This window comes from Lineus longissimus, chromosome 5, assembly GCF_910592395.1.
Source record: "Lineus longissimus chromosome 5, tnLinLong1.2, whole genome shotgun sequence".
NCBI lineage: Eukaryota > Metazoa > Nemertea > Pilidiophora > Heteronemertea > Lineidae > Lineus > Lineus longissimus.
In genome coordinates, this window is record NC_088312.1 from 3,524,046 (window position 1) to 3,541,816 (window position 17,771).

Here is a 17,771-nt window from a genome sequence, read left to right on the forward strand (position 1 = left end):
AATTATATAGGCCTGTCTGTATTGGGTGACGAACACACGAGAAGGCTACTGGGCTGATATAGGGACAATCGAAATTTTATCAGAAGATCGTGTGCAGGTTTAAGGAAGTGTTCAAGGCCCTCTAGACTTTTTCGTGACATTCTTTCAAATTGATTATCTTTCTGTTTGGTGTTGGGACCGCAGGCGGTTTTATTCCGTATTTTCCATCATTATCTCGAAACTTCCCGATACCACCGACTATAAATAGGATACAAAGATCTGACGCGATATTGTCCAAGCTGATCTTTTATTTGATGCATTCTGTTCTGAGTCGGTTATTTGAGAATCTTGCTGAGTGGATGCAGGACTAAGGTTGGCACATTGTTTCCTTATACTGTATAAAACGAACACGGGAACATTCGGGATTAAAAATTGTGTCGAAGTCTTGAGTCAGATATTGTGAGTTGTCCGATTCTAAAAAAAGAACCCTGACATTTTTCATTGGGTCATTAAATTTATCATTCTCGGATGCCAAGAGTAACGATGGAGTGTATTCATGCGGCAGTATAGCGCCGCGGAAGACTTGATGGACCTTCTGCAGGTCGCCACTTCTTTATGAAAGAGAACTGACTGTTGAGGAATTATTAACATAAAGGCGCAGAAAGGGAAGATTTCAAGATGGTCATAAACGGCCAACAGGTTAGTCGGTAAAGTTAATCAGTTATTGACAGACACATGGTTAAGAACGAATTTCTCCCTATTTTGTCTGAGTGACATGAAGATGCGCTCTTTGAGTGTGACGGGGGCGAGAGAAGTAATCCAAAGAAGGTCCAATACATGTATATCCTATTGCTATAACTATAACATAAGACCCCTGTAGGAGATACATGTACAGGCCGACCCGTACAAGCCTGCCGATGTAACAGTCTTAACCCACCTAGAAAAAGTGCCCTGAAGGAATAGTGTTGGCATCCCGGAGATTAGAATACAATGATAGCCATTTGTCCCCAGCATACTCAATTCTAAGACAGGTAACCCCTTTACAATATCTTCGGTCGAATGTTAACGTAAAAGTTCAAAGAATATATCAGGATGCTACATTTTATATCATTTTAAACTGAAATGAGTTCACGCCCACCCACTCACGTATTTCTCACCTCATATATAATATCAATTTGATAGATTCTTGCAGATCGGTATATTGATCAACAAGTGGGGCATGTGACCCACATGACTGATGACAAGTTTTACCTGCACTTTAAAGGCGGTGGTCACGTCATTCAAATTCCGTTTTTTATTTAGTTGAATCAGCTTGTCTAATGTACTACATGTGTATCTGAATACCTGTTCAAATGAGCCTATATTTGGGTCATTTGAGCATTGTCTCCTCTTAACTTCTTATCTTATCATTAGTCTAGAAGCATGACGATAATTTCGATACGTAGGCCTATAATGTACATTCAAGTTATTTCACCTCAACACTGGCCCTCGAGTCAATATGCTTGATATCACGACGTTCATCCCGTGTAATGTAATAACTAGGAAGTTCGAGATTCGAAATTCAAAGGATCGGGTTAATAATAGGTTTCCTTTGAATAAAATTACATGACGAATAATTTACAGATGCCATGCCGATATAACAGGTCCGGGTGATTACCCGCCAAAAGCAAAAGGGGAATTCCCCTTCTTGAAGGTGTAGCTTATCATTATCTACGGCCTCAGAAAGACGAAAGCAGTTGCAAAGTGAAAGTTCTTTTGACCCCGTATACAATAACATCAATGAAAATAGAACTGTCTAAAAACAATGGGGACTGCGAATTTGATATTTTACATTGACTGATATATGGATATTTACAGTAATATTTGCCATATTCGATAAAAAATCTAAGGTCTACGTAACAACCATTGTCAAGGAAGGAACACTTGCAAAATCTTCAGTAACAAAATGCGGCGGAAAAAGCTAATTGAACATTTTTTGTCTATGATGGCCATTCGTATGCATTATGTCGGAAGGTAAAAAAAAACTAGTTCTCATATACATGTACTACATGATTGCAGGCTTACTTCTAAAAATGCGTAGAATCAAATGCAATTCATAAAATAAGTTTAGGTCATCATTTCCTTTCGTGTATTAGTTTCTGATTCGACGTTGTATTACTGATATGTACTAATTTCAATTCGCCCTTAGTGCTGGGCTGGTATAGTCTAGGTTATTCCGATGATAACCCATTAATTGAAAATGTCAAGAGAGCCTCTCTTATCAGGGTGTGCCAGCATTGGAATTTAATTCAACCATGCAGGAAGATATATTGTGTACACTATGTATTCGTGACTTTTAAGATGTCATCACTGCAAAGTTGTTGAAGCGTGAATCATGGATATTATAGTTTTATGGAAACACCAGTTGATCTTTGGATTCTTCTTAGAATCATTAAAAACAATCCTTCATGTACATGTATGTATCATAATTGTATTGATCGATTACATTTTTAAAAAATGGTATCTCATTATAAAGTGACGGTTTTCAACGGCGTTTCGGGCCGGCCAATCTGGTAAAATGAAAGCGAATAATTGTCATTATATATATGAATGAACAAGGAAGTTTCAATGTAAGTGGTTAGGTATACAATGTATATACGCATATCTATATTACACTATACTACCCCAGAGTCTTTCAAATAAGTTATAGTCGACGTCTACGTTTTTGACAGCATTTATGAAAAAAAGAAGAAATAAGGTCATTTTCTCTTCGTCAGCAATTCCTTCAGAAGTGTAGTCGTCGGTTCGGTCGTGAGTTTTATCCCTGATACAAAATGTTCTTTATAGATCGCGTTTGTCATCGTTCTCCTTGCAATTGCGATGACTACAACCACAGTACTGTCAGCTACAACTGTGTCAACAGCACCAGCAACAACAACAACAGCGGAGACTGTTAGCACAACCCACCCAAGTTCTCCAGTGACAACAGCAACATCGGTGACGACGACAGCATCCGCCACCACCTCTACGCCTGCTGCTACGGGTAAGGGAAATATGATACCATAAAATTTCGTATCACTCATATCATTAAAACATGGTAAAACAAAAGAGTGATAAAATTACGAACTCGTTGTGACATCACAATGCTTTTGATGATATCCAAGCAGCATTCCTTTCATAATTTGATTGCGAAATTAAAACGTCATAAGTGGTTTAAGAAGTTGTCCAGTTACATTCAAACCAGGAAAATGCAACACCAGCTTGTACCTGCATCGATTGTAAATGAGGAGGAAGAGGATAAATAATATCACGAAATGTTTGGTTTGTCGTTTTTCGGGTCTTGGGATCTGATATAGTTTTATCATGCATTTTCTTACAGACTTTATCTACGTATTTTTCAGTACTTCTGGCAGTTGCGGGACTAGCAGTGTCTAATACGAGCACAGCGGGACTTACTCTGACATGGATTAAACCAGTTGGTGATGGTCATGTCTACACTGTCTCATATAAGCGGGAGGACGGTCCAACAAATAGTAACAGCACAGAGGCAGAGACTTTTGAGTTCTCCGGTCTACTGCCAGGTTATAACTACACTTTCAATGTCACATATGAGGTCAAAAATGCAACTGAGGAGAGCCCAGCAGCATGGATAGCATTTGTATTAGGTAAGTCGATTCAGCTCATTTTGATAAACGACACAATTTTATCTTACTCAGTTTTGGTATATAAAACGTCAATTACTTCCCAACCTGCACCTTTAGGATCTTAGCACAAATAATTTGTTACGGGAATCATTGGAAAATTCAAAGGTACTTTCGAAGTGATCATGTTAGTGGTCTCTTACCAGCCAGAGACGTGGTGCTTGTGTTGATGTGATGCTCAATGTCGAGAGAAGTGTATTTTGAAAACGGAATGATGCTCACAAATGTTATAGGGTCGCAGAAAGATATTATCTATACCCAAGCAAATGATGACCAGTCAGTCACTGATTAATCGTTTTCATCGATAAAACGAACCAATTATACATTTTAGCTCCGGAGGAACCGAAAAACATTACGGTCTTGCAATATACGACTGCACTGACTTTGACCTGGGAGAAACCTGCTGGTAAGGTGGACAAATATGTATTCAGCCTAAATGGCACAATCAAGGGGAATACTACCACAGAGAAGTTAGAAGTCACCGGACTATTGGCTGGGACCATCTACATGATTGGCATCAGCTCTGTTAGCAATGGAAAGGAAAGTCAAGAGGAAGTCCTGCATGCTGCTACGAGTAAGTTTAGTGACCATTGATTGTGCTCTTACATACAGCCATTGTAAGCCAAAGCTTAGACATAGCTAACGACTCATTATTACTTTTAAGTTCCTAACACCGCTAAAAACTTGGCTGTTCACAGTAGTTGTTATATTAGCGAAGTGTGACGTTCTCATGTCCTCCCATCTGTATTTATTATCTATTTTACGACTGTTTTCTTTATCCGCCAAAGGACCAGAGCAGCTCGTAAAAATGTTAAAGGCAGAGGAATCAACTTCATCAAGCGTCTTGCTGACGGTCATTTTATATAGGCTTAACCCGGACTATATGATATCCATCCACTATAAAATCGAATATGGTACTGAACATACTTATAGTATCCAGCGTTTCCCCATGCCGGCCAGCGGAGATGCTAATGTCAATGTCACTAACCTCTCCCCTGGGACAAAATATTCGTTCACTGGATATACGGAATTACATGCAGTCGAGTCGGAACTTTCAACTGGTAGTTCAGCTTTCGATAGTTTTTATACCCGTGAGTATATCTTCCACTTAGTATGTCTTCTTCATCTCAGCGTTCGGTGACAGCATCAACTTCTTAGGTCGGTGGATGTCACAAATCAGGTTTCACCATTGCTGTTATTGTGAAAGGTTGTTCTTGATCCAGTGGAACATTTTGCTGGTGATGCTCCTTTTCAGGAGTTTGTAGAAGAGGCCCACATTCCATACCCTGTCAAATGCCTCGGCGAGATAAGAAAACACAACTAAAGTATTTTCCTTTTTCTGAAATCCACCCTCCGCCACCTGGGCGAGAAGTAAGCGCTGGTCCTCCGTTCTTCGGTGTTTGCGATTAGCAGACAGTGTTGAGCTGAAAGGGTGGTTAGACACCGGATGCCAGTAGAGTAGTCGCTTGTTGACAATCCTTTCCTGCACTGGCAACTTTCCATGCATCTGGGAGGAAATTTATTGGGTGGTAACTGTCTTGACTGGCATTTTCCTTTCCTTTTTGTGGATAAGAATGATGTTTGTTACTTTCCACGCCCTTGCCACAGTTCCTTTTCTGCAGCTTACATTGAAAATAAATGGGGAGAAGCTTGGCTGTTGGACGGAGGTGTTTTAGCATATTATTGCTGACTATATCAGGACCCGTTGTATCATTCTAGTATATGGGATCTTTTAAAACATACTGTTGCTTTCGACAACGTTGCTCATAGAACTAAGGCTTGTAAATAACGAGCCGAGCTGTGGAGCCATGCCTTGATCTCTGTCTACTGAGGACTCGTACAAAGTGTTCGTTCGATCAGAAGATGACACCTTTTGGCTGTATAAAGAATTGATCAGACTTCTGCTGAATTCATATTCCTGACGCCTCTGCAACGTTTGCGCTTCTGATCTTAAATGCTGAAATGCCTTTGGTCTGGAAGGGACAAATCAATAGCAGATTCGTCGTTGTCGGGCAGCTTCAGGAGTTGGAAATTCAGGCCATCCTTCTCACTTGAATATCTTGTGTGACAGAAAAGCTAAGACAAAAAGATCTCTTTTGATCTATAGAGACAGATATAAAGAAACTGTCATCGTTTCAGGTAACAGCTCCTCCGAGGAGAAAACTACCGTCAATATTTTCGTGAGGAAAGCTACCAAGTTTGGTATAACATTAACGTATTATTAGCATCGTACGGCGTTGCCTGCAGCCTATGCATGTTTTGCGTGTTTTGTATGTTTAGCATATTCATTGTATGCTCTTTTGCATCATATACACGTAGATGTACACATTATATCAGTCAGTCACCTTTATTTATTGGCCGGGTCTATTTGGCAAGCCGCTCGCCGAACAGGCATCTTTTTTTGTCCTGTTTGGAGAGCCGCTTGCCAAACAGCACTAAAAAGCCACCCTGTTCGGCCAGCCGGGCTTGCCAAACAGGTAGAGACTTTACTTTAATATTAATGAGTTCGGCTCTCCATTCAGGACAAGAAAAAGTCGCTGTTTGGTAAGCCGGGCTTGCCAAGTAGTCACTTCCTTATTTTATTAAGCACGTTCCAAATGTTAACAAATTCCCAAAACTGTCCTTGGTAAAACTCCCAACCAATCACCTACATGTAGGACATAATGGTCATGAAAAATCACACTCTTGCGTATTTCAAGTCAGTCTGTTTGTACAATTCAGGGATTGATTAATTGTTCTTAATCTTTTTGATATTTTATATGGAAACTAACTATCATAATTGATTGTATACCTAGACGAAGTCGCACAAGCTGTTGGTGGAACTCTATCCTTGATTCAAATCGAAGTGAAAGAATGACCAGTTTGACTACACAATCACAAAGTCTGTTCAGTTCCGTATGTTTAGCCTTTCTTTTCGCGACTCATCACAACATGGTTAGCTTTTGAACCAGTTGCCTGTAACACTTAACCTTAAGCAGTTTCATATTCCCTTCTCCAGGGTACGCTGCTCCTCAGAACCTTACAGTCAATGAAATGACGCGAGGCACGACTCAAGTTGGAATAACCTGGGATCCATTCGGTGACTTTACGGAATTCGTCTTGCATTGCAACGACACTGCGGAGGTAGCAGTGAAAACGACCAGTGGAGAATGCAACAACCTCACCCCTGGATCTATTTTCACAGCCTATGTTGTTACCAAGGCTAATAAAGATATTTTTCAATCTGAACCATCTGAGATACTGACTAGTATTACAGGTAGGTTGACGTCCATCCATTTCATAGGCTATCGATTTATTTCCAACTAAATTGTATAGGCATGCATCGTACAGAAGAGTTTGTTGAAATAGGAGGCGGTAAGCTCAAACAAGCTTCAAATAAATTTCATTCATGTGGCATTAACTTGATTAAGTCAAGTCAAATTCAGTAGCAGTTGCCTCAGCCAAACTAAGAAACTGTACGAGGGTTGCGTACAGCCTTAACAGCTACGTCCAACACAGCCGTGAACTGCAACTGTACTCCGAATACTCATCAGAAGATTATCTGTCTACACAGTTCCTCTACAACCAAAGACATTCACCGCTTCTGCCTCGACCTCGACCACCATCCATCTCGCTTGGACAAAAGACGAAGGCAATTTGAGGAACTGGATGTTAAAAATGGATCCTGCTGAAGGTTCAACAGAATTCTCATTATCTCTGGAGAACACCCAAACAACACATTATATTGATGGCCTGACACCAGGAAGATTGTTCAACTTTAGCATGTTCGCCCAAAGCAAGGACCCAGTGACTAATGAGACATTTGATAGTTCGGTCACTTTTGTTGACGAAAGGACATGTAAGTTTGAAAATACCTTGTACAAGTGTTCAGCCATCATTTTAAGTCAAGAGTAATCTTTCATTAACATTGTAAGATATATCATCATGTAGATGCTTCTTCGTGATTCACAAATTTCGCCTCACTATCTTCGATTCGAACCGTAATAAAATGCAATTTGTTGACCCCTTATATATATATTACAATTTGTAATATGTGGATACTTGCAGATCCAGAAGTACCCGAGAACATAACGATTCTCGGTACAAGTGAAAGCTCACTGGATGTAGCCTGGGATGCACCAAATGGTGATGTGAGCTTCTATAATGTGACAGTTTGCCCCGCTGATAGTAGTTCACCTTGCAAACCTGCCGTGAACACCACGGGCACATCATTCAACCTTACGAACCTGGAGCCTGCTGGACTGAAGTGGACTGTCAAAGTAACAGCTGTGAGTGGTAAAAAGGAAAGCCAGTCAAGCCTTGACCAAGATACGTTTACCTGTAAGTGAATTATCCTTTTTAGCTTTATATTAGAAGACCCCGATTATGACACTGTAAAAAGGACAGCATCAGACTAGTATGTGGAGCAAAGCAACAAAACTCTCTTTACCACCGATGTTTGTCTGTGATATAATGATTAAGGTACAAACAACTTGAATTGCTCTTCATTGCACCGATATTTTCTTCGTCTAGATCCCCTACAGCTACTCTCCCTAATCATTGACGACGTGATGACCACAAATGTCACACTGACGTGGAAACACGATTCTGGCGACAAGGCAGAAACGCTCCTTCTTCGCTGGGAACCACAGACCAGTACCGGGCCAATGAATTTCCCTAGTACCAGTGCTTCCCAAGTCATTACTGGCCTTACCCCGGGACAGGGATACGTGTTCTTCATGAAAGCAATGTCTGGCCAGTGGAACAGCACAGAGATCAACAATGCCACGACGATGGGTAAGGCGTATTTCAAATCAAGACGAGAACTGACATTAACTATAAGATGTCATCCACATATACAATGAGGCGAGCATAGAATGATATTTCACACATACAGCAGTAAACTATTCATTCTGTGATGTATAAATCGAACTATTACGTCGTTTCAGTGCCTGTCAGCCCATCAAATCTGATGGCAACCATAACAAAGCCCCACCAGTTGGCAGTATCTTGGAACGTCACCGAAGGCCTTTACGACTCCTTCATGGCTTCAATCAACCCAGGACCAAGTAATGGCTCAGCAACCATTGACACCAATACCACAGACGCTGAGTTCATAAACCTGGTTCCCGGAACAGAATATACTGTCACCGTCTTCACCAAAGCTGGTGACAGGGAAAGCGAAACTGTCTGGCAGTCTTTTAATACTAGTGAAACAGGTAAGTTTGGTAATACATTTGATGGACTGTTCTTAATGCTCTTTAATGGAACATCAATTCACAGTGGAAAATCACGGCGGGCTTTTTTGGACGTCGAAATTTGATTTTATAAGTATATTTTCAATTCCGTTTCAGAACCAGGTCCGCCTCGCAATCTTACTCTTGTTGAACCAGCAAACAGTCGCTTCTTCACTGTGAGGTGGGAAGACCCTTTGAAGAAAAATGGTTGGATTGAGCTCTACGTGATTTCTGTTGCACTGCCCTCCGGTGTTCTGTTCAGTCTAAATACTTCTAAGAATGAGACGACAGAGAGGAAGAAGACGATCATTGGGTTAACGCCGGCGACGGAGTACACTGTATATGTTAAAGCTGTCAACGGTGCTGGTGCGGGACAGACGTCAGAGAATATTAGTGTCACGACAGGCGAGGAAGGTATTAGATGTCCACCAAATTTTCTTAGAACATGTTGAAGGAAAACTTTCTTTGAATTATTTGTTTCCCAGTGATACAAAATGTTCGACCAATATAATAATAAAGATTTGTTTCTTCATAATTTACCATTACTTGCGTGGCCACATGAGCAAAATAAAGAAAAGAAAAAGATTTGCAAGCAAAGATTTTTCACTCACCAACAAGATGGCATTAGTTCCTCAAAGTCAAAGAGGACTCATTCATTCAAAATAATAACAAAATTGCGGTAGCAGGAAAACGAAAAGTGTATTCTGTATTTCTGACTTTCTTACAGCCTCTGGTGTAGTATCCAACCTTACCGTGACTAAAGACACGGCCTTCTCTATGATGATTTCCTGGGGTCACCCACTCGTTCCACACGGCAACATTCTACATTACGTTCTTGAAGTCAGGTTATCGACAGGGGAAGCCAAGTGCCAGCAGGTCGTCCTCTTTAACTGCTCTGACTGTCCCGCGATGAACGAAACAGATGCTGTCTTGGTAAGGAGTTTATCTTTTTTATTGTGTCGTACATGTATACCTTCATGATGCCAAGTGGTTATTGTGACGACTCTTATACGCAACGGCAACAACCAGTCGTTTGCATAATTGACAGCATCAACCATTGGGTTTCAACTTTCTGAGATGCCAGGTGAAAATATGGTATTTCGTTCCCCGGTTACGGATATTGGTCTGGGTCAACAAATTGGTGCTCGCTGTAAGAGCCTGGTCTATTATTGAGAAGAGCTAAGAACGTGCATTTGTAGCTTAGAATGATCAGCATATTACGTAGTACTAACGTGTTTTTTCAGGGAAAGGTGATTACACCCTGCTACCCACGAGACAACGATGTCCGTGTTGATGGAGTCGGATATCAAGACGAGGCATCTGTAACTTATAACGTGGCGTCTCTCTCGCCCTTCACTGAGTACATATTTACGGTGTACCCCGTCAGTCGACCTGGGCTGGGCAACCTGACGTCTGTAACAGAGACAACTGAAGAATATTGTAAGTGGAACACGAACCTTAACAGAATAAGCAATAAGTAATGATATCTATAACTATGATAATGATATGTTACGTTTTATGATCCATTTTGTCTGCGAACGTCCAATTTTCTTTAGGCTTATGCTGTGGATAGTTTTTGGCGTTGGTTTGTTTGAGATGAAAATCTTATCTGATAATATCAATTTCAGTTCCTATTTTAAGTCAGATTATACGAAATACAAAATGCTGGACAATGGTAATTTCAGATCCTGGCATGGTTGGTAGCATCAATGTCACTGACATTACAAGTACAACGTTCGTCGTGTCCTGGGCAGCCCCAGAAGAACCCAATGGAAACATTATGAACTACAATATATCCACGGAGGATATTTCCACTGGCGACACTGAATTCTTTTCTACGGATTCCACACAGACGTTGATAGACAACCGTAAGATGTTTAGTGACTATAATGTCAAGGTCCGGGCTAACACGAAAATTGGTCCGGGGAACTGGAGTGAGGAGCAACTTGTCAGAACAGAAGAGGGTGGTGAGTTATTTTTCTTTATCAAAACTACAAACTCCACTGGACTCTAATGGCCATGCCTAAGACTGGAAGCTTTATGTTTAAGGCATATACTTATTCCTATCACAACCTTTGTCTTCGATGAGTTTCACCACCGTGCGTGGACAGCTCAGTGTGTTCAAAGTCATTTTGCACAGTTTATCCTGTTTTCAGCACCGGCTGAGGTACAGAATCTCACTGCTGAAGCCAGGAGCTCATCTTCGCTGGCATTGTCGTGGGAACAGCCTGCTGAATTGAATGGTATCCTGAGAAATTACGTCATTAACTACACATACAAAGCTGACTTTGAGGACATCACAAACTCGACGGAAGTTTCCAATGCAACTACCAACTACATCCTTGACGGCCTGACGAAGTGGACATTTTATAATGTTGCCATTGCTGCTGTCACGGTGAAGGCAGGGCCATCTAGATCCCTTGTGGTGAGGACTGACGAGGACGGTAAGCCATAGATTTTGTTTTTTCTCTTCTGGATCAAAACAAGAAAACAACTTAATCTCCCTAGATGACCAGATTTAAATAGTGAAACAGCACGTCCAACGATGGCACCTTCTCTACAACGTGTGCTCTTGGGTTGTATCTCTAGTCATGGTTCTATGTGCTGATTAAACTTCTTCACCATCTGTTATTGTATCATAGCCGCATCACCTCGTGATCCTGTCTGCAAGGAAGCAACCTATCGAACCAGTTGTTATACTATTTGTTTGGAAAATGGTCAAAATACGAAAGGTTAAGATGTTCCATTTCTTTCAGTGCCGGATGGACCTCCAAAAATGGTAGAAGCAGGCGACGTGACTTCCACGTCAATCAAGTTGTCATGGCAGCCGCCGGAAACACCTAACGGATTCATCACAAAGTACACAGTTGAATACAAAGATGTTGATGCACAACCCAAACGATCCAAAGAAACTACTGATAATTCAACCAGCCTTGTCATAGATGGTTTGCAGAGTCACAAATTGTATGCCTTTTCCGTTTGCGCTAATACGAGCAAAGGCCAAGGTCCTTGCAGTGATGAAGAGGAATGGCGAACGGATCAAGACAGTACGTAATTTAGAAAATGTTTGTAATGTTCTATTTTCTAATCGTTGCATTTCCAACCAGAATACGTACGTACCGGTACATCACATGAAAAGCTTTGATTTGAGGTTGATTTTGGATGGACGACGTCATTATCAACCTTCTGAAGAGATGGGACGATGGGAGTAAACAGTTTCTCGTGAGCCAAATCAGGCTGCCCTTTTTATTAACAAACGTTGCTTTTATAATTCCATTTGCCTCTCCCAGAGACCTGCACAAATTACACTATTTTGATAATCGTCTTTCTTTTGCAGAACCCTCACCACCACAGGACGTACTGGTCGTAGATACAAACTCGACCTACTTCATAATCAGATGGGAATCCCCAGCCACACCTAATGGTATTATCCTAGAGTATGAGGTTATTGCCACAATGCTAGCTGATAGTACCGAGACGAAAAACACGACCAACCAGACAGAACTATTGATCGTTGATCTCACGCCCTATAACAACTACAGTATCAAAGTCAGAGCCAAAACAATCAAGGGCTTCGGAAACTGGAGTGATGTCATCTATAAAGTAACATTAGAAGATCGTAAGTGTTTGCTTTGATACAGTCCGATCGCTGTCTTTGTTTCAAAATCCATTTGTGAATGCTAATTTATTTTGTAGATCTGTATCACTATGCTCACCTTGAGAGATAGAAGTGAGGTAATGCCTCAACCACGAATTGTTGTAAGTTCCGAGTGACATTGTGCCCATCACGAATTTTATACATTATACATTATATTATTAATATGGCCGGGTCTATTTGGCAAGCCGCTCGCCGAACAGGCATCTTTTTTTGTCCTGTTTGGAGAATCGCTTGCCAAACAGCACTAAAAAGCCACCCTGTTCGGCCAGCCGGGCTTGCCAAACAGGTAAAAAATCTACCCTGTTTGGCGAGCTGGAGACTTTACTTTAATATTAATGAGTTCAGCTCTCCATTCAGGACAAGAAAAAGTCGCTGTTTGGTAAACAGGGCTTGCCAAATAGTCACTTCCTATTAATATTGCAGTCCCCGATGAACCTCAAACGCTGACAGCAGCTGAAGTCCAGCCTTACGCACTGGTCCTAAAATGGGATGCACCTTTGAGGCCGAATGGTATCATCATTAAGTACACCATCAAATATGGAATGAAAAATGGTAACATCTCCACGGCCAACGTGAACGGTACAGTTACCAGTATAAGGATCGGATCACTTTTGGCATGCCGTTCTTACGACTTTAAAGTTGCAGCACACACGAAAGTTGGACCTGGAAATTTCTCGGTCCTCAAAGTTAGCACTTCAAATAACAGTAAGTACCACTTGTCTCACTCCGCACGTACACTTTGCACGTCGATAGTAATTTCTTTTTGAATGAGCTTGTGAAAAACTGTTTCGGCCACCCTTCGAGTTTTTTTATCATTTTCACAAAAAAACCTTGCATATTTGTGTTGGGTGAAAAACCTTTTTTTCAAAATTTAAAAAAGCCCCAAACTTTTATTTCTTACAGTGTACATTAGCAAGAAAACAACCATATGTCATTCCTTTCTCAAAAACTTCTCTATAAATTTGCAGCACCGAGCAAACCGTATAACCTTGACCTCAAGCCACTAACATCCACCTCCCTGCGATTGATATGGACGAAACCTAACGAAACATGCGAGGCTAAGTACACAATAAAGGTTCGTGAGGACAATCCAGTTGGAGAGGACAAGTTGTTGGAAACACGACCAGAATTTAATATCGTGGGTAGGTTTCGGTTGGCAACTTAGCAATTATTAAGCGGGGTGTTACGACTTTTAAAAATCCTTTTTTACAACTCCCCAGTCACTATCCTTTGTCAATAATCTACGCGTTTTTTTGTCTTCTGAAGTGGCACTAATGAGGATGTAGCTACCTCGGTAACTAACTACATGTACTTTGTATGTCACGTTTTCAGTTATCACGAAAACATGTCCCGAAATGAAATAATGATTAACAATATAATAGAGCACCCCATGATGGAATACCAAACGTATGGGTCCATAGCTGAAAGAATATGACTATGAAAACTTTGTCGAAGTGGTTGTGATGGTTGTGCCGACACCAACAGATGGTAGAAAAATACAACATGGTGTATATATTGGCAACATTCTTTATGATGCATCAAAAACATACTACTTCAAAGTAATGTTTTTTTAAAAATACATTTATATTTATAGTGGTTCACGTTGAACTTGTTCGCCCCACTTTTTGTGGAGACCACCCCTGTATCCACAATGTCTCTAACGCTATCGCTTCAGTATAATCACTTCTAAATTTTAAATTTGTAGATAACGGCGCACCTCCAAGGACTTCTTCAGTTGACATAACCGATCTCCGCATATACACATTGTACTACATTGAAATCGAAGTGGTGATTGGCAGTAAAAGAAACGTTTCAGACAAGACGGAGAAGATTAGAACAAAAGAGTTTTGTGAGTTGAAATATTCATTTGACTATGATTGTGTTCTTCGCAAAGGAGATCCTGACAATGAAATTTCAAAACATGTACCATGGGAAGGACCCCTCTTGGCGACTTCGTACATGTATAACGTAATCTGATCTATGACTTGCTCCTGTCTATAGACTCGGCCTTTGATTTGAAAGACTCTGGTATAATGTATAGTTTAGAAGATTTCATATATAACTGGTCAGTCAGTATTCAGCTGGTATCAGCAGTCTGCCCATTTCGAAACCTACCACTTATTCTCTTTCTTCAGTTGCTGGGCCAGTTACTGACTTCAAGACAAGGGTGTGCGACGACTGCTATACAAGTGTCCAGGCAGAATGGAAACCTCCGTCGAGAGAGAATGGCAAGATAACCTTTTACATAATCACATGGAAACTTGAGGTATGGTTCAATCTTTCCTTTTAGGAATGCTCTGAAAATGTCTTCATGCTATCAAGGAAGTGATGAATTATACAACACGTTATTATTTGGTGATGCAATAAACATACTTACAGTATGAAAACCACAAACATGTATAATGCTGCTGGACGGGGGATGTTTTTCATCCAAATAGCACTCAGGTATAATCAAAGTGGCCCACTGGCAGTAATTCAATTTATTAATCATAAGAATCATGCGAAAAATACGAGTATATACACGTAATACGGAATCAAATCAATGGAAAGTGTCAGCGAGTGTGGAATCGAATAAAGAAATTAATTGAGGAGTGAAGCCCGGGCATTAAAAGTTGATCCGTCTCTATCCATATTTAAGGGTTTTGACAAAGAATATGACAAGTCTCTCCCAGCAGAAAGTGTTTCCGTCAACATCACAGAAAACATTTGGTCTGAGACAAAATATTTATTCACGGTAGGTTTAACAAGAGATACTAAAAAGGTTAGGGGGAACTTATTTGGATAACTCCAAGGGAGATCGGTGCCTGGTAAACAACCTACGGTCGTTCAATTGCCAGTTAGTATTCTGCAGATGCCAATACCTTCTTGAACGCACATACCATGTGTGAGACAGTATGTTTTGATTGGAGAAATACATTTTACAGAAAAAAGTATCTAATTCGAAAGGAGTTTTCCTTTAATATCTATGTTCATTCCTTTTAATATCTATGTTCTTACCAAACATTAGGCACCATAACTTTTACATTTTTAGATTCAAGCTCAAAATGGTGCTGGCCTTGGTAATAAGTCCTTTTCAAACGTCGAGATCGGATCCGGGCGTAGGTATCTTTATCAAACTTGCTGAGAGTGAGAGCGAATGATGGCCTTTGCCAGGGTCCTAAACTGCCACTCAGTTAAAACCGTTGGAACATCCGACTAGAATAACCAAAAGAATCATACTGCAGTTTTGAATTGATACACTTTATTTATATCAGTTTTCTTTACAATTTAGCTGCCGTACCAGTCTTCACCGATCCTGCCATGATGACGCGGACCATCGCGAAAGATACGACAGATGTGGAGGTAGATAAATGGCAGCAGTTCGCGATCAACCTTGAAGAACAACTCTTTGATATGAAGAATGGAGAAGTCACGAAAATAGGCGTGTTTGTGGCCGAGTCAAAGAATGGAAGTAAGAGATCAGAGCACTACGGCATCGTGTATATAACTGCATTTCAATTTTCCTGAACCACCAATAATAACCAACGGTTTACCCCTTTATCAAAGCTAAACGCAGATTTAAAGTCATGACCATGTTTCCTGAAGACGATGTATATATGTCGGCAAATATTGAAAGCCAATGAGGTATTTTCGAAGGCCGGGTCTATTTGGCAAGCCGCTCGCCGAACAGGCATCTTTTTTTGTCCTGTTTGGAGAGCCGCTTGCCAAACAGCACTAAAAAGCCACCCCTTTCGGCCAGCCGGGCTTGCCAAACAGGTAAAAAATCTACCCTGTTTGGCGAGCTGGAGACTTTACTTTAATATTATTGAGTTCGGCTCTCCATTCAGGACAAGAAAAAGTCGCTGTTTGGTAAGCCGGGCTTGCCAAGTAGTCCCTTCCATTTTCGAATCATGTTTTACCATACCGCTACACTATAGACGCGTATATACAAATTTACAGTCTTGCTCGATCCTCTTGGCATACCGCATAGATATCTTCTTACATCGTGCATTAGCTACACACTATGCAGACACGCTGGCAAACAACAGCTTCACAAAGTGTTCAGGACCATAACCAGTGTGTGCCGGCGTGTCCGTATACCGTCAACCCATCCTAATAGAATCATATACGCATATGAACAAATCTAGATAATGAAATAATTGATAGTCAAGGCAAATAACAAGGCACATTGGCTGCATGAAAATGAATTTATTGAATATTTTTAAGACAAGATACCTAAGGTATTGAAAATACCCGATTATCAATTTCCTACATGGCATGACACCCTTGGTGCCGACGGCAACCCGAAGGCAACATACTACATGATAAAACCATGGGAACAGCCTCCGAGCTCATGGAAAAAAGGTAAGATGCTCGTTCATTATGTTTTTTAACCAGTATATTTTGTAAACCGAATCGTAACTTCACTTTAGTGGGGAGCCTACTGTCATAAACTTGAAAAAACGGGTTCTTCTTCTTCTGCTTTTGGAATTTTTGAGATGCACGCTAGACAGTCAGTCAAAAAAAGGTTTATCGTTTCTCTCATTTGTGTTGGAAAATACTTTGAATACACAAAAAAATTGTCCGTCTTCATTTTAATTTGTCCGTTTTCATTTTAATTCTTTTCAGTAACCCCGTCCAGGAGACGCCGTGCAATCGCTCCGAACATCGTGATCATAGGTGAAAACACTGCGGGTTGTTCAGGCAGTAACGGTGAACAGCAATACTGCAATGCCCCACTTCAGCCAGATACCGAGTACTGGTAGGTACAGTCTTAATGGCCAACTCTGTTCGTTTAAAAAGATGAAAATTTAACTCGAATGTGAATCTTTCTGATTGACTAAAAATGTACTGCATATAAATTTCAACAGTGCCGGTGTAGACTGTTTTTTCTCCATTTTCAGTGTTGCGGTTGGTGCTTATACAAAATGGGGATTTCACAGAACGCCGTGTGCCGAGTTCAGAACCGGAGGTGAGAAACATGCAAGAAATGAAACCTCTATTTTGACCAAAATCGTTCTCCATCAGCTGCAAGTATTGGCCACACTATGGCTGAATTGCCATACTTAGTTGGAAATACTATGGCTACCGTCTCAATTGACTATGTCCTTACCTATCCTCAAAGACATGGTTTATTATCAATGACGCTACCGCAGCTTATATCATAGCTGGGATAAAAATGTGTACCTAGAAAAATGGTCATGATACATGGACCATTGCCACAAACTCAAATGTCCTACGGACTCACGCCGGGCCCTT

The 17,771-nt window shown here is 40.8% G+C and overlaps 1 protein-coding gene across 1 annotated transcript in view; it reads left to right on the plus strand.

Moving 5' to 3' along the window:
• Positions 1–17,771, plus strand: part of LOC135488498 (receptor-type tyrosine-protein phosphatase eta-like) — a 23,189-nt gene continuing 5,418 nt past the window's right edge. The window contains exons 1-28 of the mRNA XM_064773131.1: positions 1–678; positions 2,806–3,001; positions 3,360–3,623; positions 3,991–4,233; positions 4,448–4,750; positions 5,799–5,861; positions 6,658–6,915; positions 7,213–7,497; positions 7,707–7,979; positions 8,172–8,435; positions 8,588–8,857; positions 8,993–9,289; positions 9,603–9,808; positions 10,120–10,315; positions 10,561–10,842; positions 11,032–11,319; positions 11,632–11,922; positions 12,213–12,494; positions 12,957–13,238; positions 13,502–13,675; positions 14,239–14,382; positions 14,669–14,799; positions 15,172–15,267; positions 15,565–15,631; positions 15,805–15,984; positions 16,740–16,877; positions 17,142–17,274; positions 17,417–17,484. Coding sequence (XP_064629201.1) covers positions 658–678; positions 2,806–3,001; positions 3,360–3,623; positions 3,991–4,233; positions 4,448–4,750; positions 5,799–5,861; positions 6,658–6,915; positions 7,213–7,497; positions 7,707–7,979; positions 8,172–8,435; positions 8,588–8,857; positions 8,993–9,289; positions 9,603–9,808; positions 10,120–10,315; positions 10,561–10,842; positions 11,032–11,319; positions 11,632–11,922; positions 12,213–12,494; positions 12,957–13,238; positions 13,502–13,675; positions 14,239–14,382; positions 14,669–14,799; positions 15,172–15,267; positions 15,565–15,631; positions 15,805–15,984; positions 16,740–16,877; positions 17,142–17,274; positions 17,417–17,484 — 5,695 coding nt within the window. The 5' untranslated portion in view covers positions 1–657. The remainder of the gene's footprint in view (positions 679–2,805; positions 3,002–3,359; positions 3,624–3,990; positions 4,234–4,447; positions 4,751–5,798; positions 5,862–6,657; positions 6,916–7,212; positions 7,498–7,706; positions 7,980–8,171; positions 8,436–8,587; positions 8,858–8,992; positions 9,290–9,602; positions 9,809–10,119; positions 10,316–10,560; positions 10,843–11,031; positions 11,320–11,631; positions 11,923–12,212; positions 12,495–12,956; positions 13,239–13,501; positions 13,676–14,238; positions 14,383–14,668; positions 14,800–15,171; positions 15,268–15,564; positions 15,632–15,804; positions 15,985–16,739; positions 16,878–17,141; positions 17,275–17,416; positions 17,485–17,771) is intronic.